A 23,260-nucleotide genomic window follows, 5' to 3' on the forward strand; every position below is an offset into this window, starting at 1 on the left:
TGCTGGGGGACCCACGTGAGCCCTTCGGCGCGTTGTGCCGCGGTCGGATGGGAGCTGGTGCTCGGAGGCAGCTGAACCTTGGTGCTCGATAATTGCAGAGCAATTGGGAGACAAGACCCAAATGTATAATTTATTGGCTCTTCCTTCCTCCCGGTCACGAGCAGTGGCGGAGACGCTCGTGCTGCTCAGCCGAGCCCCCTTGTGACCCTCGCCCACCTCCCCACGCACCGGCTCTGCTCGGAGGGAGGGGGTAAAGATAAACCTTGCAAATTAATGAGGGTTTCCTTGGCCCCGTGGCACGTAATTGCAGAGCCCGAAGCTGCGGGCAGAGCTCGCCCACTTTCTGCAGGAGGTGGGTCGGGCACAGAGTGGTGCTGAGCCGGGCATCCCGCTGCCGGGATGAGGATTTTGGCTCCTGGCAGGCGTGTGATGATGGAGGGAGGCAAGGAACTGTCCTCTCCCAACCCCCCCATCCTGGCGAGACCTGCTGCCCGCTCATAATTGTGCAAAACGCCTGGGAAATGCCCTCTGCCGTGCTCTGGCTCTGGGTGCCAGGGGGGTCTGGGGGAGCAGAGGGGGATGTTCCAGCCACACAACTCCCTGGGGCTGGATCTGTCCCCTGGGAGCTGCAGGGCACAGCGGGTAATAACCAAGAGAGGGCTGGGGAATAGCCTGCCCCGTGCCACGGCTGTGCCAGCACCAGGGCAGCAGACGTGGCTCTGGGCCAGAGTGTTTTTCCTAACAGCCTCCGTCTGCGGCCACCCGCGGCAGCCACTGAAGGCTCAGTCTTCTGACGCTGCCTGTTGCACCGCGCCGCCTCATTAATGTCCCCGTTGGCTTCGTTAATTTGGCTGGCCAAGTGTCACTCCTGTCCTCCAGCCGCGCCGCAGGCTGGGCTGGCACCAACTCTGCTCGTGGAGTCTCGGCAGAGCCCGAGCCTGGGGGGTGCACGGAGCAGCGCTGCGGGGTGCTGCCCGCATCCCCCCCATCCTGGATGGCCATCGGCAGGGTGAGCCCCCCCCAAATCAACCCCCCTGATGTCCCAAGGCTCTGCCGATACTGGTGGCACTGGTGCCGGCTGTATTTGCCGCACGGGCTGTTGGCAAAGCGGAGGCAGCGAGGGAGCCCTAAGCAGGGCACGTTATCTCCTCCAGACAATTAGCAGAAGCATTAATGGAATATATGCAAATGCGCAGTAATTGACCCGCGACTCCGCAGTTCATGATGGAGAAGGATGAGCTCCAGATGGCTTAATGAGAGTAATTTAAGCCGCTTCTTTATATGCCGTGTTCCTCGCCATCGCCTGGCAGGGCCAAGGCCGGGAGGGGCGGAGGGTGGGCAGCAGCGGGATGCTGGGGACCAGGGACAGCCCTGGGGCCGTCCCGTTGGCACCCCGGCAGCGTCCCAACCCGCCCCGTGTCCAGCGCCTCTGTAATCCCTGGAAAGGTGGGTGGAAGCATGGAACAGCAGGTTGTGCTGGCACGGGAAGGGAAGCCCTGAGTTCCCATGGAGTGGCCCATCTGCCAGCCAGGGAGCGTGGGAGAGCAGCCAAGCGGCTGGGGGGTGCTCGCCCACCATGGCGGGGGGCTGGACCACCCACCCAGGCTGTGCCAGGGTGCTGCCTGCGCCTTCATCCTGCCAGGGATGTGTGTGCGGGTGGAAAAGCCCACATAGGAAAGAGTCTCCTTGCTCGGCTGCTACTCCGAGTTTACTCAGCCTTTACTCAGGCTGTGTTGGCCCCAAGTGTGGCTGGGGAGGGGGCGGTTTGGGGGAGCCCGAGGGGCTCATGCCCCACGCAGCCTGCCCAGCCCTGCGCTCCGCGGAAGTTCACCCAGCGGAGTCAGAAGTGTTTAAATAAGCGCTCTGGGAACCCAAAATAAAATATTTATGTATAATTCATGCCATATGTTCCACCAATATTTTTTATTTAATCAACCGAAGACAGATGGCACGAACGTAGAGGCCATTAAACTAATGGCACTTTGTCTTTCCATTTATTTTCGTCTCCTTTCCTGAAAGGCCGTCCCCGTCCCCACTGGCATGGCTGGGTGACGGTGGCACTTCCCACCGCGCAGGGGGACGGTCAGCCATCCATCCTGCCTGGAGAACACGGGATGCTCCAGCCTCGGCGTCAGCGAGAGCCATGCAGGGGGCATGGCGGGCCGGGGGGGGCCGTGCTGGGACAGGCTGTGGACGGGTGCACCCAGGGGTGCTCCCAGCCCTGTGGTGCCCGGGTGCTGGAGCAGCCCCCGCACTTGCCGGGCGCTTCGCTTGCAGCCAGCTGGTGTGGGGAGACATGTCAGATCCTGGGGTGAAATGTGTGTGCGCACAGATGTGTGTGTGTGCGTGGATGTGTGTGCATGCACGGGGGGGGGTGTGCACGAATGTGTATGTGCACGGATGTGTGTGCATGGCAATGTGTGTGTGCACGGATGTGTTTGTGCGTGCATGGATATGTGGGTGTGCACGGATGTGTGTGCATGCATGGATGTGTGTGTGCACATGTGTGTGCATGTGTGCGTGCATGGATGTGTGCGTGCACAGGTTTGTGAGTGCGTGTGTGTGTGCATGGATGTGTGCGTGCACGTGTGTGCACATGTGTGTGCACAGATGCGTGTGCATGGACGTGTGCATGCATGGATGTGTGCGTGCAGGGGTTTGTGAGTGCATGTGTGTGTGCATGGATGTGTGCATGCACGTGTGTGCACAGATGCGTGTGCATGCATGGATGTGTGCGTGCAGGGGTTTGTGAGTGCATGTGTGTGTGCATGGGTGTGCGCGTGCATGGATGTGTGCGTGTGCAGCTCATCCTCTTGCAGGTGAAATCGGGTGAAACTGGGAATGCTCCGCGTGCCCCAGCACTGTCCCGCACACCATGTGGGCTCCGCAGTGGGGACCCCCCCCCCCCGCACCCCTTTCCCTGACGCCGGGGCTGCACCGGCATCTCCCACCCGTCCCCCATCCCTGTACCGGGGTGGGGGTGCTGAGCTGCCCCGCTGGGGGGCTGGTGGGCACAGGGGGGCCCGTGCCCTTCCTCGCTGGGTGCCACCGTCCCCCCAGTGCCCTGGGCGCTCCCCTGAGCGTGCCTTTCTTCTCGCCTTGCAGGTGGAGATCTCCAGCCCTGGCACTGAGCTGAACGGCGCCTCGTCAGACAAAGGGTCCCGGGCAGCGTTTCAGGCCCCCCCGGACGCGTCCGGGGACTTTTCATTCTCTGCCTGGAAGGACGACGGTGCCGTTTCCAGGAGAGCGATGCCGGCGGGAGCAGGGGCCGCGGAGCGGAAAGGCGAGTGCGCGGAGCTGCGTCAGCCGAGCGGCTTTCAGATCACCTGCGGACCCTCCGTCTCCTTACCATGACCCCCCCAGCAGCCCGGTCCCCGGGGCACGGCCGGGGGGCTTTGCCAGGAGGAGAATAAACCGGGGACGGCGGCGACAGCCGGAGCTGGAGAAACCCTCCCTGCGCGGTGAGGGGGGGCCCGAAATCCGCCCCCGCTGCCATCCCCAGCCCTCCCGGACCTTACAGGGTCGGGCAACAGCTTCATAGCTTCGCTTTCGGGGTGCTCCCCCGGTACACCCCGGCAACCACCCCCGGACCAAGGCGGGGGCGAAACCCCCCCCTCGGAGCACCCCCGGGAACGGAGAGCAGCCCCCCCGCGGCGCCGGCTGCCGGGGAAGGGATGAAGACGCTATGGCCAAGTTATTGGTGAAACTCCAGCGGTATTTTCGGCGGAAACCCGTGCGCTTCTTCACGCTGCTGGCTCTCTACCTGGCAGCTGGCAGCTTGGTTTTCCTGCACTCCGGCTTCACCGGCGAGCCCACGGTGCCAGGGAGCCAGCGCGGCCCCGGGGCCGGCGAGGGGCCGGGGCTGCCCTACCTGGGGGTGATGGAGCTGAGCCGCGGCTTCAAGGCGGCGGGGACGGTGGCGGAGGGGGGCCGGCGGCACGGACCCTGGTTCAAAAGCACTTCCAAGGAACCGGCGGAGAGGGGTAAAGCCGGAGACTACGGCAGCACCCGGAGCCGGGTGCTCAGGGGCAGGAGCGGCCGCGAGAAGGAGGAGGACAGAGGTAAGGGCTGGGGATGCGCGTGTCTGGGTGGGGGTCCCTCCTCTTGGCCTCTCCTGGGGAAAAAGAGCAGTCTCTGGGCTGGTTTGGTGCTGCACCCCTACCAGGAACAAATTTCTGAGCGCGTGCCCCCAGCAGATGTGGATTTAATTATTTATAAACCGTACGCATGTGCTACTCGAGTGCTAATCTGTTCTTCCCACGCCTGGACAGATCACCTTGGGCGTCCCTGGGCGCAGCACCCCGCTTTGGGCACCCAGAACGATCTCCTCCCTCCCCAAGAACAGATACTTCACTTTTTCCCATTTTCTATCTTTTCCACTTGTGCACGGTCAAGCTCCAGGTTGCACCTTGCTGGGACGGGTATTTTTTGGGGGCTGCCAGGTGGGGAGAGGCTGCACCCCATCTCCATCCCTTCCTTTGACTGTGCTGTGGGGCCAAATTCAGTTTTAATACTCTCAGAGTCACAGAATGGTTTGGGCTGGAAGGGACCTCAAAGATCATCCAGTTCCAACCCCTCTGCCATGGGCAGGGACACCCTCTGCTACACCAGGTTGCTCAAAGCCCCATCCAACCTGGCCTTGAACACTGCCAGGGATGGGGCAAACCCCAACTTCTCTGGGCAACCTGTGCCAGTGCCTCACCACTCTCAGCGGGAGCAGAGCAGAGGGGCAGAATCCCCCCCCCTTGCCCTGCTGCCCACGCTGCTTTGGATGCAGCCCAGGACATGGTTGGCTTTCTGGGCTGCCAGCGCACGGTGCCGGCTCGTGGTGAGCTTCTCCTCAACCCACACCCCGAGTCCTTCTCCTCAGGGCTGCTCTCAATCCGTTCTCTGCCCAGCCTGTACTTGTGCTTGGGATTGCCCCGACCCACGTGCAGGACTTTGCATTTGGTCGTGTTGAACTGCACGAGGTTTGCCCAGGCTCACCTCTCCAGCCTGTCCAGGTCCCTCTGGATGCCATCCCTTCCCTCCAGTGTCTGCACCACCCCACACAGTTGGTGTCCTGAGCAAACTTGCTGAGGGTGCACTCAATCCCTCATCCATGTCACCAGCAAAGATGTTAAACAGCTCTGGACCCAACACGGACCCCAGTACTTGACCCCAGTGAATGTTAAGAGCAGATCTGTGGCCCATTGACCTTGTGGGGTGTTTGGGCACCGGGAGCGGGCATGGGCAGGGCTGGGCTTCGGCATTTCCCAGCCAGGAGCTGCTGGCCTGGCTGTGCCCGGGCTGAGCGGTGTGCTGTCGAGCAGGAGCGTTATTAATGAAGGAGGATAAGCGAATGTAGTAGTTCTCATCGATTTTTAAAATGCCATCTATTTATCCCGACGGCAGCTGCAGGCGGCCGGCGCTGCGCGCTCGCGCTGAGTTTGGGTGGCAGAGGGCTGCCCGGCGGGGCTTGTGCACCCAGCGGGTGTTTCAGCTCATCACCTCCGTCCCTGGCACCCACCAGCACCCAACGCCAGCAGGAGCCGCAGCATTGGCCGGTCGAGGGAACTCAGGAGGGAACTTGGAGCAGGAGTGGGAAGTGCTTGGAGAGGTTGGGATGCTGCCGGGGTTTTCTCTGCCTGTTGGTGCCCGCTGCCTTCTCCTGCACCCCAGGGTGGGTGGAATCCTTCTGGGAGGGGGGATGCATGTTTGTGGGGAGCCCCAGTGCCAGTGGAAGCTGCCTTGCTGGAGCGTGGGAGCTGCTCCACGGGGCTTGGCTGGTGAATTCCCTGAGCATCCCAGGCTGGGAGCTGCAGCTCCCAGAGCCTTGCTGGAGCAGGGAGTGTGTGGCTCGGAGACGAGCAGGAACCCCCAACCCCATCACAAATTGGGGGCTTCATGGGGGTCACCATGCTGAGCCAGGCTTGGACCCCCAACCCAGGCTGTTCCCAGGGCACTGGGGGGTCCTCCAGGGCTGCGCTTGCCTGGGTCCAGGAATGATGGATCCAGGATTGGGAGGGGGAGGAAGTGCTGAAGAGACGTTCTCGTGCTAAAAATGACACGGAAAGAGAGTTTCCCCGCGGTGCCCCCGCGCAGAGGGGTCTCTGGGAGCGTTTCCGAGGGGCGCGTGGCCGCGTCGCTCCGTTAATGCGAAGTGACGTTTAGTGAATCCTCACCAGATGGTTGGCGAGCCCGAGCTGTCACTCACCACAAAAACCCCGAGCAGCCCCGGCCCGGCCATATGCGCCGCGTCCGCCGCGATTAACCTCTGCCGGCACCGCTGCCTCCCCGCGCCCGGCCGCGGCGGGGGCTGCCAGGGCCAGGCCGGGGTGCTGGGCTGGGGAATTGCCAGCTTTAGCTGCTCGTAGGTGCTCTGGGAATATCGTCTTTCCCCTTTTTTAAGCTCACGTGGGAAGGCTCGGCATGGGCAGACCTGGCAGCTGGAGGGGATGCGGTGATGCTGCATGGCAGCTCCCAAGCAGGATGGCACAGAGAAATTTTCCAGCTTGAGGAATCCCCTGAGCCCAGCGTGCCCAGCTTCAGCTCATCTGCATCTCTGTGCCAAGGTGCATCCTCCTGCCTCAAATGCAGGGACATTTTTGGGGGGAGCAATCACTGGCTGTGCCTGGCATCGCTCACTCTCTGTCACATCCATCCCTGGTCCTTTGCTGGACATCTCCAGCTGTTCCCAGCCAGGGCTGGACTCCCCCATGACACATCCCTGTCCTCGGGGTGGTCAGCGTGGGTCACCCTTCCTGAAGCAGCTGCAACCGACACCCCCTCTGCCTTTTCCCACACGCCTTCCCACATGCTGGACTTGCATTAATGCAGGCAGGATGAGCCCCCGGTCCATCGCTGGCCATGGGGCAGATGGCGGCAGAGGGAGCATGGAGAGGCTGCCAGGGCTTTGCATCAACCAGCTGGGAAATCAAGGGCAGATATTTGTTTCAAGCATCACCCTACAGCACAGCCCACCCAAAACTTACCTTGTGGTGTGTGTGGGGGGAGCACGGCAAGGAGCTGGGGCTGCTCCAGCAGAGGGGGAGGATGGATGGATGGATGGATGGATGGATGGATGGATGGATGGATGGATGAAGTTGTTGCCTCCAGGCAGACCGGTGGTGCCAGCTCTGGGCTCACAGGAACTGGATCCCGATGGCACCGCTCCGCAGAGCATGGCTGGAGGATCTGCAGGGATGCTGCCTGGGGTGGGGGGGTCATTAGTGACCCAAAGGGATCGCTGCCAGGGCGGGGGAAAACCAGGCTTTACGTTAAGCTTTACATGCAGATGTTTCCAGCCTACTCCCAAATTCCTCCTGGCCCTGGAAAGGTGCATGCCGGGGCAGGTCCCCCGTCCCATGGCTCAGCACCCTCCTGCCAGCTGTACCAAGCCCAACCATGTGCTGTTCAGCATCACCCCCACCCCACACCCCGCTCACTCCTCCTTCACTTGCTGTTCTGTCTCCCTAATTATTCCGGTCGCCTTCCTAATGAGTTGCAGGACGCGTATGTCAAGAGCAGCGGATCGAAGGTAACGCGCATCAGTCAGCGGCTCCGCGCAAACGAGCGGAATAATCCCACACCAGTTGGATCTGTCACCGCCGAAACCCGCTCGGAAATGCCACGTGGCGCTGGGAGGCATCGGGAGCGATGGGCTGTGACTCTTCGGTGGTTGAAGTTACCAGTCGGGCACATTTCTCTCAGTCTTTCTCTTCCACCTTCCTCCAGGCTGGCTGGGGAAGACAATTTGCAGCACTGGTGGGGGTCTGTGCTGGGGGGGGTCTGCGTGTGGGGCGCTGTGGGGTCTATGGGACATAGAGTCAGTTCAGGGACCCCCAACAGATGCAAAATGCAAGCAGGAGGTGGGAAGTATGATCCCATGGCATGGTTTGGTATTGGAGTGGCACATGTTGGACATGGAGCTGTTGAAACGGGTCCAGAGGAGGCCACGAAGATGATGCGAGGGCTGGAGCACCTCTGCTCTGGAGACAGGCTGAGAGAGCTGGGGCTGTTCAACTTGGAGCAGAGAAGGCTCCGGGGAGACCTTCCAGTACCTAAAGGGGCTACAGGAAAGGTGGAGAGGGGCTTTGGACAAGGGTGTGCAGTGACAGGACACGGGGCAATGGCTTTAAACTGAAAGAGGGGAGATTTAGATTAAATCTAAGGAAGAAATTTTTCCTTTTGAGGGTGCTGAGGCACTGGCACAGGTTGCCCAGAGCAGTTGTGGCTGCCCCATCTCTGGAAGTGTTCAAGGCCAGGTTGGATGGGGCTTTGAGCAACCTGGTATAGTGGAGGGTGTCCCTGCCCATGGCAGGGTGGTTGGAACTAGATGATCTTTGAGGTCCCTTCCAACTCAAATCATTCCATGATTCTGTGATTCTACCAAGATCCCACAGCTGAGACGGAGCGTCGCGACTGGCGCACTGGGAGGAGAGGGCTGTTTGGTTTCAGGTTATTTGGAACAGGCCACGTTTGTCAAATGAGCGATTTCATCCTCACTATTTATTCAGCTCTCTTCCCTCTCTACCGGCATCTTCGTTTGCTCTCGGCGCACGTGTCAGCCCGTACTTTGCCGAGCGTTTGCGCTGGGCAAACATCCTTGGCGTTGGTGTCCAGTGCTGGGAAAAATGAGCTGCTGGCTGGGGGAAATATCCTTTAAAGCATCTATCTCCCTTCTGTCCACCTCCATGTCCCTGGCGAGGCAGAGCAAAGCTATTTTACCACGTAACTCATCTCTTTGTGGAGTTTTGCTCAGTTTTGAGGCTGGTGGGAAGGAAGAGGATGGAGAGGAGAAGCCTCAGTGCAAAGCCACGGCACGTTTCTATCCGTAGCGGATGTTTTTGGGCTTTCCCTGCCTTTCCTCGCGGCGTTCGCAGCGGCGCGTCGTGCCCAGGACACGTGTTTCTAAAGCAAACGGACGGGGCGCATTGCTGCGCATCCCTATTTAGGGAAAAATCCCAAGTCGGGCCGGGAACTCGGGGCGCTCAGCCCCGACTGGTTCTTACCCCCCCGTCTCCTCTCCCCGCTCCCCAGCCAGGTACGTCGGCTGCTACGTGGACAACACTCGCCGGCGGACGCTGCGCGGCGTGTCCTTCTTCGACTACAAGAAGATGACGGTCTTCCGTTGCCAGGACAACTGTGCCGAACGGTACGGTGGGAGACGGGCACCGCGTCCGCATCAATTCCTGCATATCGCCAGCATCTCGCTGCTGCCACAGTTCCCAGCCCTGGCTGTCCCCCCCCACCTCCCGCCTGCTTTCTTTTTTTCTTTACATTTATGTCATTTTGTGGGGTTTTTAAGTTTTTAATTTTTTTTTTTTTTAATTCACTGGTGTTTTCCAGGTCCCCGGGTTCCTCTCCTGGAAAAGATCTGGGGGGGATGATATGCATCGTGAAACACAGTTCTGTGGGGTAGGGGGCTGTATAGGCTCCGATTTAGGGTCTTGAACACTTCCATTCATCCATGGGTGGCCCCACCAAAGTGCTCTCCCCCACCAAAACACCCTCCCCAGACCTTCCCGGCTCTCAAAGCACGTCCCTGAGCAGCCACAGGCTCTCGGAGCCCGTGCTGCAGAAGTCTTCTCCTTTCTGCCGGCATCACACGCAGGATATGCCCTAACTGTGGTCCACCCCGGCAGGGTGGGCAGCACTGCGGGCACTTTGGTGCCTCCAAACTCCCCCTGAGCCGAAGCTAGTCCATGCAGCATCCCATGGCACTTGGGGATGGTGCCGTGAAGGGCCGTTGCCAGTCGCGGAGGGTCCCCACCGTTGGGCTCACCCGCCGTGGCAGGGATGCTCGCCGTGACGGACGCGTGCCGTGAACTGCAGCACGTCCTCGGTGGTGCCACAGCAGGGCTGCTCCATGCTGGAGCCCAGCTGCAGAGCCAACAGCCCCACGGTGGGACTTGCCAGTCCAGGCACTGCCCCTCTCCAGTGGGTTTCCACTTGGCAAGTGCCCACCTGTGCTGCGGGTACCACCACAGCCCTCCCCCTCTCAAATCCAGTCCGTATCGAGCAGCGCAGCCCTCCTGCTTTGAAGGCAACCAAGGTCCCATCACTCGTTCCCGCTCTGCCACCACCCCTTACATCCTCCCTGCCTGTGAGATATGGCACTGTCTCCTGCTTTATCAATCATCTCCGTGGCCATGGAGCCCGAGCCCTTGGAATAGAGTAGAGTAGAGTAGGATGAAATGGAATGGAATGGGACGGACGGGGACGGAATAGAATAGAATAGAATAGAATATTTTCATTTGGAAGGGACCTACAATGATCATAGAATCACAGAACAGTTTGGGTTGGACAGGACCTTCAAGATCACCTAGTTCCAACCCCCCTGCCATAGGCAGGGAAACCCTCCACTACACCAGGTTGCTCAAAGCCTTGTCCAACCTGGCCTTGAGCACTTCCAGGGACACTTGAACCATTCCATCATCTAGTCCAACAACGCATCCTTGGGATGCAGTGCTGCAGGGATGCTCCTGCAAACCCCCATGGAGCCAGGGGGTTGCCCGGGGATGTGCTGACCCCCCCACCCACTGTCTCCCTCTCCCCAGGGGTTACCTCTACGCGGGGCTGGAGTTTGGCGCCGAGTGTTACTGTGGGCACAAGATCCAGGCGGCGAATGCCAGCGAGTCCGAGTGCAACATGGCATGCAAGGGGGAGAGGAGCAACACGTGCGGCGGGGCCAACCGCCTCTCCATCTACCGCCTGGAGCTGGCCCAGGAGTCTGCCCGCAGATGTAAGTCGGGCTCCCGGCTCGCCCCCAAACCAGGGAAAAAGCCCCACATCCCCGTGCTGGGTCACAGCTCGGGAGAAGGATTGCTTCGCTGGAAGGAGAGGGCTCTCCCAAAACTGGCGTGTTCCAGGGCCAACGCTCGCTTGGCAGCAAAGCGAACTGGTGTGGCTCGCCCCCATCATTGCCTGCCCGCTGGGCACCGCTCTGCCAACCGCGGGCATCCCCCAGCCGGGCTGGCCAGGGCTGGGTGGAGCGGGGAGCCCTGAGGACCTTGCTGGGAATTCAGGATACTTGGGTGGGGGGAGCTTTGGATGAAGACCTCTTTCCTGCTGACCAAACAGGACCATCGCTGTATTCCATCACCGGGGCCGCTGGGACATGCGGAGGCGCTCACTCCTGAGCCCAGGGCATGTGGGGTGGCAGCAGCATCGGTTTTGGGGCACAGCCCCTGCTCCCCGCAGCGGGGCCAGCGTCGCTCCCAGCACCACCCTGACCTCTCTCCCTCGCAGACGGCAGCGCGATATTTCGGGGGTGCTTCCGCCGGCCGGACAACGTCTCCATCGCCCTCCCTGCCAGCCGGCTCATGCTGAACATGTCGGTGGACAAGTGCGTGGACTTCTGCACCGAGAAGGTACCGGGGGTGTTAATCATCCAAATCCTCATCGTCGGGAAGGGTCATAGAATCACATAATCATAGAATGGTTAGGGCTGGAAGGGACCTTCAAAGGTCATCTAGTCCACCCCCCTGCAAGGAACAGGGATATCTCCAACTAGATCAGGTTGCTCAGGGCCTCGTCCAACCTGGCCTTGAACATCTCCAGGGATGGAGCATCCACCACCTCTCTGGGCAACCTGTTCCAGTGTTCTACAACTCTCACGAGTCATACTGGGTCAATTTTAATCCGATTTGGTGTCGTAATTATGTGTATCCAAGCTACAAAGTTTTGACTGTGCGGGTCTCCGTCGTGGGGAGGGAGCAGAGGATGGTGGGAATAAACCATTGCACCGGTTAAACACGAGTGGCTGCTCCGTCCCTGGCTCCACTTTGCCATCACTGCCCGCAGAACTGGGGCCAGGAGGTGTAAATAACTGGAGCCCCTCGGTTAACCTGGCACTGCCGCAGCCCGGCAGTAAATCACCTGTTGAACAGACTTGGAAACACCGGGCTTGGAAATGCCATCTGGGCCATCCGTGGGCTCTGGTAACCTCGGTGCGGGTGCCAAACTCACAAATGTCATGCCATGGCTCTGCCGGCAGCACTGGTGCCCGGTGTGTTGCTGCCTGTGCCAGCAAGCAGCTCGGCTGTGCCACGGGAAGGTCGGGGCTCTGGTGGTTTTGGGTGTCTGCAACGACCTGCTTGGGTGGGGGGATGCTGCAAACCACGCCGTGCCACACAGTGGGGCCATGGCGGTGAGGATGGGTACGGGGGGCAGAGGAAGAGTCTGCCATGGGGTATGGGGACAGAGACACCACCTGCCCTCCCGCCGCCCGTCCCCGCAGGAATACCCACTGTCGGCGCTGGCCGGGACCGTCTGCCGCTGTGGTTTCCCCACCACGCTCTTCACCCTGCACGAGCGCGAGGACGAGCAGCTCTGTGCCCAGAAATGCGCCGGCGAGGAGTTCGAGAGCTGCGGCACCGCCGAGTACCTCCTCGTCTACCAGACCCAAGTGCAAGGTGAGCCGGTGCCAGGCTGCCCGTGCCTGCTGCCGGGCGGGGGGCTGGAGGGACCGCTCCGGCACGGGGGCCGGCACCATTTCCCAACCCCTTCCTGGCGATGCCGACAGAAAGCGAGCGTGAGCTTGCGGCATCTCTTTGGCTTTCATTAACAAGTACCATTTATTTTGGTAATAAGGCTCTTCACCGGTGCTTGGCACTCCTTGTCACTGGCAGTACTGGTGAGCTGGAGCTTTGCCAGTCCCGGTGGGGACAGGCTCCAGGGAAAAATATGGGGTGCGCCGTAAGGCAGCGGGATATCTCGGGGGTAAGGCACGGATCCGTGCCACTGCCCTGACGTGCCGCGGCCGGTTCTCGCTGCAGACAACCGCTGCATGGACAGGAGGTTTCTCCCCAGCCGTGCCAAGCAGCTGGTAGCCCTGGCCAGCTTCCCCGGCGCCGGCAACACGTGGGCACGGCACCTGATCGAGCTGGCCACCGGCTTCTACACCGGCAGCTACTACTTCGACGGGTCTCTCTACAACAAAGGTGAGAGGGGAGTTCACTGCCAGGGGTGCCATGGTCCCACCGGAGCTGGGAGAAGGTGCCAGTGCCATCACTTGGGTCTGCTGGAAGGGGAGGGCAGAGCCGGGTGGCACCGATGCTGCTCCGGGGGATAGTTTGGGCTGGATGTGTCCCAGTTCGAGGGTTATCGGAGGGACCTGACGTCATGTGTGCCCCACCTGTACCCTCCCCACTGACCTCGGCAAGGACCCATTTGGGGCAGAACTGGGGTTTCTCCATCATGCTGGTGGTTTTTAACCCACTGTGGGATTTGGAATTTTCTAGAGGAGGAATTCAGGGTGACTCTGATCCTGGCAAACCAGGCAATTCCTGCATTTTTTGCCCCAAGGAAAGGACGATGGGGTTTTTCCATCAGCTTTCCCCAGAAGCTGGTGCTGGGCTCAGCACCCTCGTCCCGGGAAGCATAAAGTGAGAAGCAAAAAGAAAAGTGGTGGCTGAGTGGTGGGGACTCATGCAGCCTTCCAGCTGGCAGGCACGAAGCTTTTTCAGGCCAAAGGCAGCTCCTCCCAGTAACCCACCGTGTGGCAAAGGGGGAGGCAAAGACCAGTTCCCCCATTTTATAGCCATTTACAGTAGTTTTATTCATAGACCTCGAAGGTTTCTCCTGCTTTTTCTTCCTCTTTTGTGGCTCTGAGTGGAAATCCTCCTTCCCTCCTCACCGTGGCAGAACTGGGGTCTATGCCTGGGGTACCCACACGGCTGATGGGTTCTGTGCCTGGGGTACCCATGTAGCTGGTGGGGTCTGTGCCTGGGGTACCCATGTGGCTGGTGGGGTCTGTACCCAGGGTACTGGCATGGCCGAGCTCGGTACCCGGGGTACCCCCTAAATCGCTGCGCACATTTCTTTGAGATTTGCCAAATTCAGCCATTCAGAAATGGAGCTGCCCTGCACCAAGGGAGGGAGCCCAGACTGTACCAGCCTCTGGCGCTGGCCCCCCCAGTGCAGCCAGCATCACGGTGCCCACGGATGGAGCATCCCCCCAGCGAAAGCCCTGGCGAAGTTTTGCTGAGCCACCTGAGCACCGGTTTGGTGTCTATTATGGGCTGAGCGCGTCGGAGGGCCCGGGGGTATCCAGGCAACTGGCAGATTAGCCGTGGCATCCCTGCGCCGCGCGGCACGGCTGCCGAAAGCAAATCCCGCATCTATAATTGATGGGATGCCGTCACTTATAGCTCATCCCCCCCAGCTCAGCTCAGGGTAGTTCGGGTTGTGTTTTGGGTGGGCCGGGGGTGCAAAGGGGCTGGGAGTGGTGCTGGGCTCAGCCCCGATGATCCGTGCGGGGGCACAGGGGGTGGGGGTCCCCTCTCTGGACCACCCCACGGCATCATCTGCAGCCCCACAAACACAGTGGGGTTTTTTTTTTCCCCTTTTTAATTTAACACGGGCACCGCTCGCCCTGTCCCGGCAGGGTTCAAGGGCGAGAGGGACCACTGGCGGAGCGGGAGGACGATTTGCATCAAGACGCACGAAAGCGGCCAGAAGGAGATCGAATCCTTCGACGCGGCCATCCTGCTCATCCGGAACCCCTACAAGGCTCTGATGGCGGAGTTCAACCGCAAATACGGGGGGCACATCGGCTTCGCGGCTCACGCCCACTGGAAGGGCAGAGGTAGGCAGGTGGCCGCCGGAGCTGTGAACCCGTTGGGAAAGCTCAGCAGAGCCCGAATCTGGTCCCTGTGGGGGAAGCCCGGGATGTGCCACCACCTCGGAGTGTCCATGTCCATGTCCTGGCATGACCTGCAGCATTGCCTAGTGCGGGCAAGGGGTCCCGCATGGGTGGGACAGGATGGGTGGGATGGGATGGGATGGGATGGGATGGGATGGGATGGGATGGGATGGGACGGGATGGGAAGGGATGGGATGGGACAGGGAAGCAGAGATGCTTGGCTCTTTGGTGCTGTGTTGGGTCACAAGGACAGCAGCAGAGAGGTGGTAGTGCCCAGGGACACGAGTCCGACTGCGGCTCAGTGCTGATGGGGAGGGAACGGGCAGGGTGTGCAGGAGCCCAAGGACCCAAACTCTGCCCCTTCTTGGGAGCAGCCCTTGAAGGCCAAGAGCAGCTGGCCCGAATGCTTGGCTGGGCAGGTGGAGAGCAAGGAGAGGTTAAAAATTGAACAGGATCCATCAGACATCTCCATCCATCACCTGATGGGCGCACACGTCGCTGGGGGCTGCAGCATCCACTGCAGCCGGATCCCAGCGGCACCACCCTGCCCAGGACGGGGTGCCAGGAGCCGTGGGGTGGGACCAGACCCCACAACTCCCAAGGCAATGGCACCCACAACATGTCCTGCCTCCAGCCTCTCGCTGGCTACGGCTCTGCCTGTCACTGCCATCCTGCACACGCCACGTTCCTAATTAACAGGAGGATGGAGATGCCCTCCGAGCCCCGGTGTCTGCCCTCACCCAGGGCAGAGGCGCGGGAGGTGGGACGCGGGCAATGCTCGGGGCAGAGCCCCCAGCTGGGGGAGCCTCCATCCCCTGTCCTGTGCTGGCTGCCTCACTGGTGGTGGTGCCAGGAGCAGTGCCCGCTGCTGGCACATCCCTCTGGACATCAGGGATTGTTTCCATGCACCCAGCTGCTCCGCAGACGGTACCTTTCCCCACGCTCAGGCGTTTCGCGGAGGCTTGTTAATTATGGCAATTTACAAATTGCTGTTGTGGAATTGGCTTCATTGGAAAGAGTTAAAATATTTAGCTTGATTGAACAGCTGCTACCCTTAATTCCGAGTTTATTTAAGGGGAGCTGTCGCTGTTGTTGCCATTATGTGCCTGGATTTCCTTATCGCCCTGTGCTCGCGGCTCAGCCCTGCTCTCCCCATCCCGTAAAACCAGGGAAGAGGAATGGCCCACTGCTTCCAGGAATGGCCCTCTGCTCCAGGAGTGTCCCACTGCTCCCAGGGCTGTCCCACCACTCCCTCGGTGGATTTTCCCCCTGGGCAGGTCCCCCAGGAGCCCCCCCTGTGCCTTCCCAGTCCCAAACCCCCCACCCCTGTCCCACACCTTGTGTCCCCAAGGGCAGGGGGGACCCTTCCCTGTCCCCCAGCACGGGCCAGTTTGGATGCATATCAAAATACATCACCGAATGCTTTCCAGAGGATGTACGGCGTAATTAGCTGATGGGTTAATTGTCAGGTTAATTAACCACTGGAACAACTTGCCCAGAAAAATGGAGCTTTGCCGTCACTCCAGGACTTTGATGAGGGTGGGGGGGTTGCAGAGAGCTGTGGTTTGGTACTGGGGGGGTGCTGGAGACCCTGGGGCCGCTGACCCAGCGAGGGGGCTCAGCCCATGGAGGACCCCGGCCCCGGAGCCCGGGGGGACCCGTGAGACCGTCAGCACCTGCCCGACGGGGCCGGTTGGTTTGCAGCAGGTTTGCAATGAGCACTCGGGTCAAGAAATCATCCAGAGGACTGAAAAAAAAAGTGATTAGAGGGGAGTAATTCAGATAGGGCCCGGGGGTGCCATCCCCAGCCTTCCCGCTCCCTGCAGCCTGGCTCTCCAAACCACTTTCTTCTCCGAGAAACTCATTTTGGGGCAATTTTGGATAAAAGCTGTGCCCTCTCCGGTGCTGAGGTGGGGGGGAGGATTTTCCTTCCCACCCCCCCGGCCCCGTTCTCAGCCCTGCGTGGAGCCCACGGGCGCCACGAAACCCCAGGTTGGTTCCATGACGTTGATTTTACGAGATCCCCGGAGCGGTTCCAAAGCAACGTTTGACGGGCCACCGGGTGCATCGTCCCGTGGCCGCGTTTAACGACTCTGCGGGGAATTAATTGCAGCTCTGCTATTAATCAGGCATCGGTTTGGTGGGGAGGATGAGAGGAAGAGGAAGATGCCCGGAGCTTTGATGTGTTGTGAGACAGACATACCTGGCGCTGCCGGGAGAGTCACAGCTCCTTATTGATGTTCCATTATCCCTGTAATCACCTGGGTTTATGGGAGCGATCAATTAACTGGAGACCTCAGGGCTAAGTGAAGGAGTTCAGGAGGGAGCGCGGGGTGGTGGTCCTGGGGATGGGGGGTGCCGGGGATGCAGGGGACACCCCACTAACCGCGTCCTCCACTCCTTCTAGAGTGGCCAGAGTTCGTGGCCAACTACGCGCCGTGGTGGGCAACCCACACCCTGGACTGGCTGCGCTACGGCAAGAAGGTGCTGGTGGTCCACTTCGAGGACCTGAAGCAGGACCTGTTCGTGCAGCTGCAGCGGATGGTGGGGCTGCTGGGCATCGCCGCCCGCCCGGACCGGCTGCTCTGCGTCGAGGGCCAGAAGGACGGCAACTTCAAACGCTCCGGCTTGCGGAAACTGGAGTACGACCCGTACACCCCCGAGATGAGGAAGACCATCAGCGGTTACATCCGAACGGTGGACGCGGCTCTGAAGCTCCGGAATCTGTCGGGGGTGCCGGATGACTACTACCCGAGATGATGGTGACGGCGGCGCGGGGACCCGGCGCTGCATGGCGAGGGACGGCGCGGCGTCCCCGGCTCCACTGCTTCCACCCCAGGGGTGGTTCCGTTTTCCGTTCTCCATCTGCTGCCATTCGCTCTCCATCGACTCCCTGCATGAGCTGCTGCCGGTCCCCTGCCGCCGCCGCGCTCCTTCAGCCCACGCCGGCACGGACCCCGGCGCCGTGGCACTGCTGGCGCCTTCGCCGCTGCAGCGTCCCTGCTCCGTCCCGCTCCCATTCCAGCTGCTGCAATGCCAATGGGATATTCGTGCCCGTCCCTTCAGGCTGACTGGTTGGGATGCTGCACTCCTCATGCCATGCCTGGCATGTCCCGCGGCGCCGGCACGTTGCTATGATGCCACAGGAGCCCAGCTCCCCCAGGGGATGTCCCCAAGGTCCCCTCGCTCCTTGGCTGGCCCTGGGGGGCTGTTGCCCATCCCTGGATGGAGCCCATCAATGTCCTCCAGGGAGGGGACACCGTGGTGGGGTTGGCACTGTGTGAGCGATGCTCCTGCGGATCCCAGTTGGAGGTTATGGAGATCGGGAAGGCTGCGCTGGGGAGAGCGATGCCTCCAAACGAGGTGGCTGTGGCCCCCCCCGTGCACTGCCCCTGGGCTCCACAGGGACCCCCGCTGAGCCTGGAGACGAGGGGGTGTCCCTGAGGTGAGGCTGGTGTCCCCAGCCACAGCACCTGCTGATGTTCCTGCTCCAGCCCTGGCACCCTGGGGTGGGGGGACCTGTGACCCCCACCCAGGGGGCGCTCAGTGAGTGGGACCCCCCCACCACACCTGTGGCTGATGCTCAAGGGGTGACATTGGCCCCGGACAGAAGCTTCTGGGACCCACAAGCTCGTCTGTGCCTCATTTCAAAAGCTCCCAAGCCAGAAGAGCCCCCCCCCAGCAGCAATTTTGGGGGCTGCGACCTCAGAGGGGGGGGTCACGCTATGGCCCAGCTGCATCCAGCCCTCATGGCAGTGGGGAGCGAATCCTGGGGCTGAGCTTTTTCGTGTCTCTCCGGCCCAATCCTGCCCACATCCCCCCATGGCACCCCCCCCCCCAGCTCCGTCCACTGCCTAAAAAACAAGCGAGCGAAACCAAAGGATGTCGGTGCGCGTCGGGAGGATGCTGGTGGTCCGGCTGGCGTCGTGCAGAGCTGCATGTGGTCCCCGTCCCCCCCAGCCCGTCTCTGTCCCAGCTTTGCCATGAAGGCACTCCCCCCCCACCTCCTTCCCACCCGCAGACCCCCCCCGGGATGTAGGTGCAAAAGCCATATATTGTGCGCAGCCTTTTCCGGAGTTCGGTGTTTAACCATCGGCTTTTAACTCTCGGTCCGGATGGAGATGCGAAATCCGGAGCCGCCGCTCCATTCAGAGAGAAGAAAACTCCATGGAGAAAGAAAAAAAGGAGAATTTAAATAAAAATTTATTTTTCTAATGCGCGGCCGCGGGCAGCGATGCCAGTGCTGGGTGGGGGGGGGCAGGGGTGGTGCTCCTGCTCCCCATTTCTTGGCACGGAGGTGGGTGAATGTGTTTTTAGGGAGCAGCTGCCCTGGTTTTAACTCTTCCCTTGAGACATGGCTGGAGGTTTTCGGGGAGCGCGGGTGAGCCCCAGCCTGGCGGTGGCATCGAGCCGAGCCCACGCTCCTCTGCTGCCAACCGTGGGCAGAACAAATCCTCAGGTCAATCCAGCTATTAAAGGAGAGTTTTTGTTGCTATTCTGCCTTCCCGTGTGTGATGGGTTCTGACCGCCAGGGGCTGAGGAAGGGGCCACATCCAGAAGCAATTAAACCCCCCAAACCCAATTAATCTCCGAGATAAAACGATTAAGAGATGACGTTGTGTGCAGCCGACACGCTGGGGGTCAGGTTGTACGGCGGAGGTGTGGGGAGGGGGGGGCAGCCCCCAGCCCGGGGACCCCCCCCACCGCATGGCCCCGGGGGGCATCGCTGCCTCTGCCGACAGCGAACGGATGGAGGGAACTCCCTGAGCACCAGCACTACCAGTTACCTCTATTTTTGTTTCCCCCGTGGCTTTAAGGACCACCAAAGCTTAATGCCTTTGTCCACTGCGATTGCTTTTTGTTTATTTTTAATTTTGGGGGGTTTTTTGGGCTATGACTGAGCCCTGAGTATCCTCGGTGGAAGCAGCTGGTGCGGGGCTGGGGTCTGCCAATGGGGGTCGGGACCCTGACCCACCTCCCCAGCTTTTTGCACTAAAAAAAAAAATCATCTATTTTGTGCAATCTCTCATTCCCGGGAGCGTTTTCCTGTGCTTTCCTGCCTCCCCGGTCCTGCGCTGCGGAGGCTGCAGCATCCTCCCTCCCCGGCTGGATGGGTTACTCAGCCGTTGCTGTAGCAACGGCGTCTGCACCAAAACTCCCTCCTTTTCCCCCGATTTCGTGTGGGTGCTCAGCAGGTCGGTCCCTCCAGATGATGCTGGAGGAGATGATGCCGGAGCACGGCTCGGGCTGGGGCTCCCTCTGGGGTGAATTCAGGGGGTTCTGGGCAAACGGTGCCAGGGGGCTCGGAGTAAGTGAGAGGGTCGGGGGGGGTCCCCTCCTCCCGAATTCAATCCCCCACAGCGCCAGGGCAGGGCCCACCGCGGCAGCACCAGTCGGGAGCTGCGGCAGCCGCTTTCTCAAAAGCTCCGTAACGTCGGGGAGAGGCGGGTTATAAATCCAGGCAGCGGCAATATCCATCGCTGACAAAAGCAGCGTGTTTATTTATCAGCTTTACCATTTCCCCTGAAATTTACAGTTGACAATCTGCCGGAATGCAGCGGAGATAATTTAAACGTGGCTCGAGGAAAGGGAAAGGGTAACATGTTTATTCTTTTTTTTTTTTTTTTATTCCAGTTCCAAATGAAGGGAGTGATTTACTGGAGAAGGAAAGCACAGCTTTATTTCAGGGTCGTGACAGCTAATTGGAAAAGAGCAGTCATTAAGAATGGTTCTGTGTTCCACAGAAATGATTTTGGTATATTCTGGAGTGATTTTCCCAGCTGCTCACATGAGATGGGATCCAAGCTCGTGTTTCGGGGCCTTGCGAGCGGTGGGTAATTATGGGGAGGCAGCAGTGGGGAGGGGGCATGGAGGGGCATGAGGCATCAAGAGGATGCGCCGGGTGAGGACTGGTCCTGCATTGTCAGTGGGGGTCCGGGATGCTGAGCCCCACAGCACGTGGAGTGTGTGGAACCCTAAGGGGATGGTGGGGTAGGGAGAGGTGGGATGGCTGGGGATGAGGATGGGGTCCTGGGGTTGTGGATTGGGGTTCTGAGCTAGGGTTGGGGGTCTTGGGCTGAAGGTTGGGGTCCCAGGTCTGGGCATGGGGGTCCTGGGCTGGAGGTCAGTGTCCTAGGGATGGAGGTGCAGGTCCTGGGCTGAGGGTCGGGATCCCAGCTCTGAAACCTGTTACTCGTCTTTCCTGGCCAGCCCTGACCTACCCTAAACCCATGATCCCCACGAGTTACCAATTTCACCCATTCCTGCCCCAAAAGGGGCTGCAGACCCCAGCCGGGCGGCTGCCACCGCAATTTAAACTATGGGACCTTCCCATGGCCGGGGGCGTGCAGCTGGGCACGGCAGGGCGAGCTCCCCCCAAAAGGAACAAAATCTCTGGCTCTGCAGAAAAAAAAAAGGGGAGCTGAATGCCCTGCAGTGCCGGGAATTTTGGGTGGTACCAGAGGAATTGGGGCAATATTGAGCCGTATTTCGCTGCCGCTCTGCCGAAAGGGAGAGAAATTGGGGCTGAAGAGAGATGAAGAGGTTCTGTTGTGGAGGTTTGGTTTTATTTATTTTGCAGAGATATTGGTTTTTTTCACCCAAAAGAGCCATTCAGCCTCTTCAGGGACAAATTAAAGAGGGGAAACCCCCAGAGAAGCATCTTTGGGAGATCTCCTGTCGGAGGGGCTCGGAGCATGGCGCTCCCAGCTCCGTTGCTGTCTCCTGCTTGGAAAGCCACAGCCCCACGTCCCCGTGTCCCTCTGCTCCTGGCCACTGTCCTGCGACCCCAAATTCAGCAGTGGGGATCAGAAACACTCGCTAGGAAGGGATTGCTGGATTGCTTCCTGACCAGCCTGGTGATCCTTCCCGCTCCGTGCCACCAGCTTCGGCACATCCCGGGGTATTTGTATGTAAACCATTTTTTTTTATTAAATAGGCAAACAGCTGCAAGGATGAGCTCAAACACCAGGTTTCCCAAGCTGCAACCTGAGGTTATGTACCAAGGCATCACTATTTATTTTACTTTTTTGGAAAGCTGTTTGCGGTGATAATAGATTGCCTTAAAAAATCCAGCCGGGAAAATGAGCGGGGAGCGTCCCTGCTCCGGCACGGCCCGGGGGCATCGTGGCACCGCGTCGAGGGGCACGAGGGACATCCCCCATCCCGTCCCGTGGCAGGGAAAGGTGAGCCCAGACACACCAATCTGCTGTTATTCCCCTTCTAATCCCCATCCCACTGCTGCGCTCCCGTTCTGGGCACCCTCTATTTTCAGGATAAACCTCCCATTCCCCCGGGTTTAATCCTCATCTGCTGCCGATGGGAGCCGTGAAGTGCTCCGGGCCTTTTCCTGGGAGCTGTCTCTCCAGACTTTTTCCTGTTTTTTGATTTTTCTTAGAAAAAAAAGGCTATAAATAAGTATCTCAGCCTTTGTGAGCAGACTCTTGATTGCCGAAGTCCCAATCCCTGCGCAAAGCTTCCCTGGGCATCGCGTGGGCTGGGACCCCCAGGGACCCCCCGAGATGTCCCTGGTGCCACCGGGGACGGCGCGAACCCAGCTCCAGGGATCGGCTCCGCTCCGGCACATGGCACAGGTGTGAGGATTTGGTTGTTTTTCTCTTTCCTGGGAGTGAGAGGCTGTGGGTGATGCAGAGAAGCCGACACATAAATAATGCGTCGTAGTGGAGAAGCCCAAACGGTGAAGCATCTCCCAGCTTAACTGTGCGTGAAATTGGACAGAGCTGGTGGCTCAGCCCGTCCTTCACCACGGAGATTTGTGAGCGGCAGCAGAAGCTCCCCCTGGCCATGGGTGGGAAGAGACAAAAATCTTCCCATCGGACCGACCGATCACACCAGGGAGCAGCCGTCAGTAGAGCCGCTCCCCAGGTCCACCTGGATCCAGCAGGGGACACGGCAGGTCCCCCAGCCTAGCATCATGCTCCCTGGCCCATGGACCCGCTCCCAGTGCCACCCAGGCACTTTGCAAGGAGCTGCTGGGACTCATGGCCCTGAGCATTGAACCGCCCTGAGAAACGTACCCTGTGAAACGTGCCCATCAAAGGGGGTTTGTTCTAAAGACACTTCGAATGAATCTTTCCCTCTTTTTTCTCCCAGTTTTCCATGTCAGTAGCACTGTGCATAAGCTCGATCCTAACCCTGGCAGGTGGCCCTGGGTCTGGGTCATGTAGAGAAGACATGCGAGATTTCCCAGTTCATCAAAGTTGGGATATTCAAACCCCTCTCATGAAGACACTTCCCAAAGTGCTCACAACACAGTTGAAAACATATTGTGCCAGTACCGAGATACTGTAGGACTTTAACACAAGTAGCTATAGAATCATGGAATTATAGAATCATGGAATGGTTTGGGCTGGAAGGGACCTCAAAGATCGTTCAGTTCCAACCCCTCTGCCATGGGCAGGGACACCTTCCACTAGATCAGGCTGCTCAAAACCCCATCCAGCCTGGTCTTGAACACTTCCAGGGATGGGGCATCCACAACTTCTTTGGGCAACCTGTTCCAGTGTCTCACACACACATACATAGGAAGAGTGTCACCGTAGCAGGTATCATCTGTGGTGGGTGCCCACCCAGTCACGCATCTCAGGAGCAGGGAAGAGGAGGTGCCTTCCC

The 23,260-nt window shown here is 59.8% G+C and overlaps 1 protein-coding gene across 1 annotated transcript; it reads left to right on the plus strand.

The window, feature by feature from the left end:
• Positions 1 to 3,685: 3,685 nt before the first annotated feature.
• WSCD2 (WSC domain sialate O sulfotransferase 2) lies at positions 3,686 to 17,389 on the plus strand. The gene is made up of 8 exons (XM_086623525.1): positions 3,686 to 4,061; positions 9,022 to 9,136; positions 10,542 to 10,726; positions 11,233 to 11,354; positions 12,224 to 12,398; positions 12,762 to 12,926; positions 14,372 to 14,572; positions 17,037 to 17,389. Exons 1-8 carry the CDS (start codon positions 3,686 to 3,688, stop codon positions 17,387 to 17,389), a joined length of 1,692 nt encoding a protein of 563 aa, XP_086479651.1.
• Positions 17,390 to 23,260: the final 5,871 nt, after the last annotated feature.

This window comes from Tauraco erythrolophus, chromosome 19, assembly GCF_009769465.1.
Source record: "Tauraco erythrolophus isolate bTauEry1 chromosome 19, bTauEry1.pri, whole genome shotgun sequence".
NCBI classification, from domain to species: Eukaryota; Metazoa; Chordata; class Aves; order Musophagiformes; family Musophagidae; genus Tauraco; species Tauraco erythrolophus.

What these genes read in the sequence shown, in the direction of transcription:
- WSCD2 (XM_086623525.1), top strand. Translation starts at nt 3,686, where the DNA reads ATGGCCAAGTTATTGGTGAAACTCCAGCGGTATTTTCGGCGGAAACCC. An exon ending in CAGGACAACTGTGCCGAACG is followed by an intron (nt 9,137 to 10,541) that starts GTACGGTGGGAG and finishes CCCTCTCCCCAG; the next exon opens with GGGTTACCTCTACGCGGGGC. An exon ending in CCAGGAGTCTGCCCGCAGAT is followed by an intron (nt 10,727 to 11,232) that starts GTAAGTCGGGCT and finishes TCTCCCTCGCAG; the next exon opens with ACGGCAGCGCGATATTTCGG.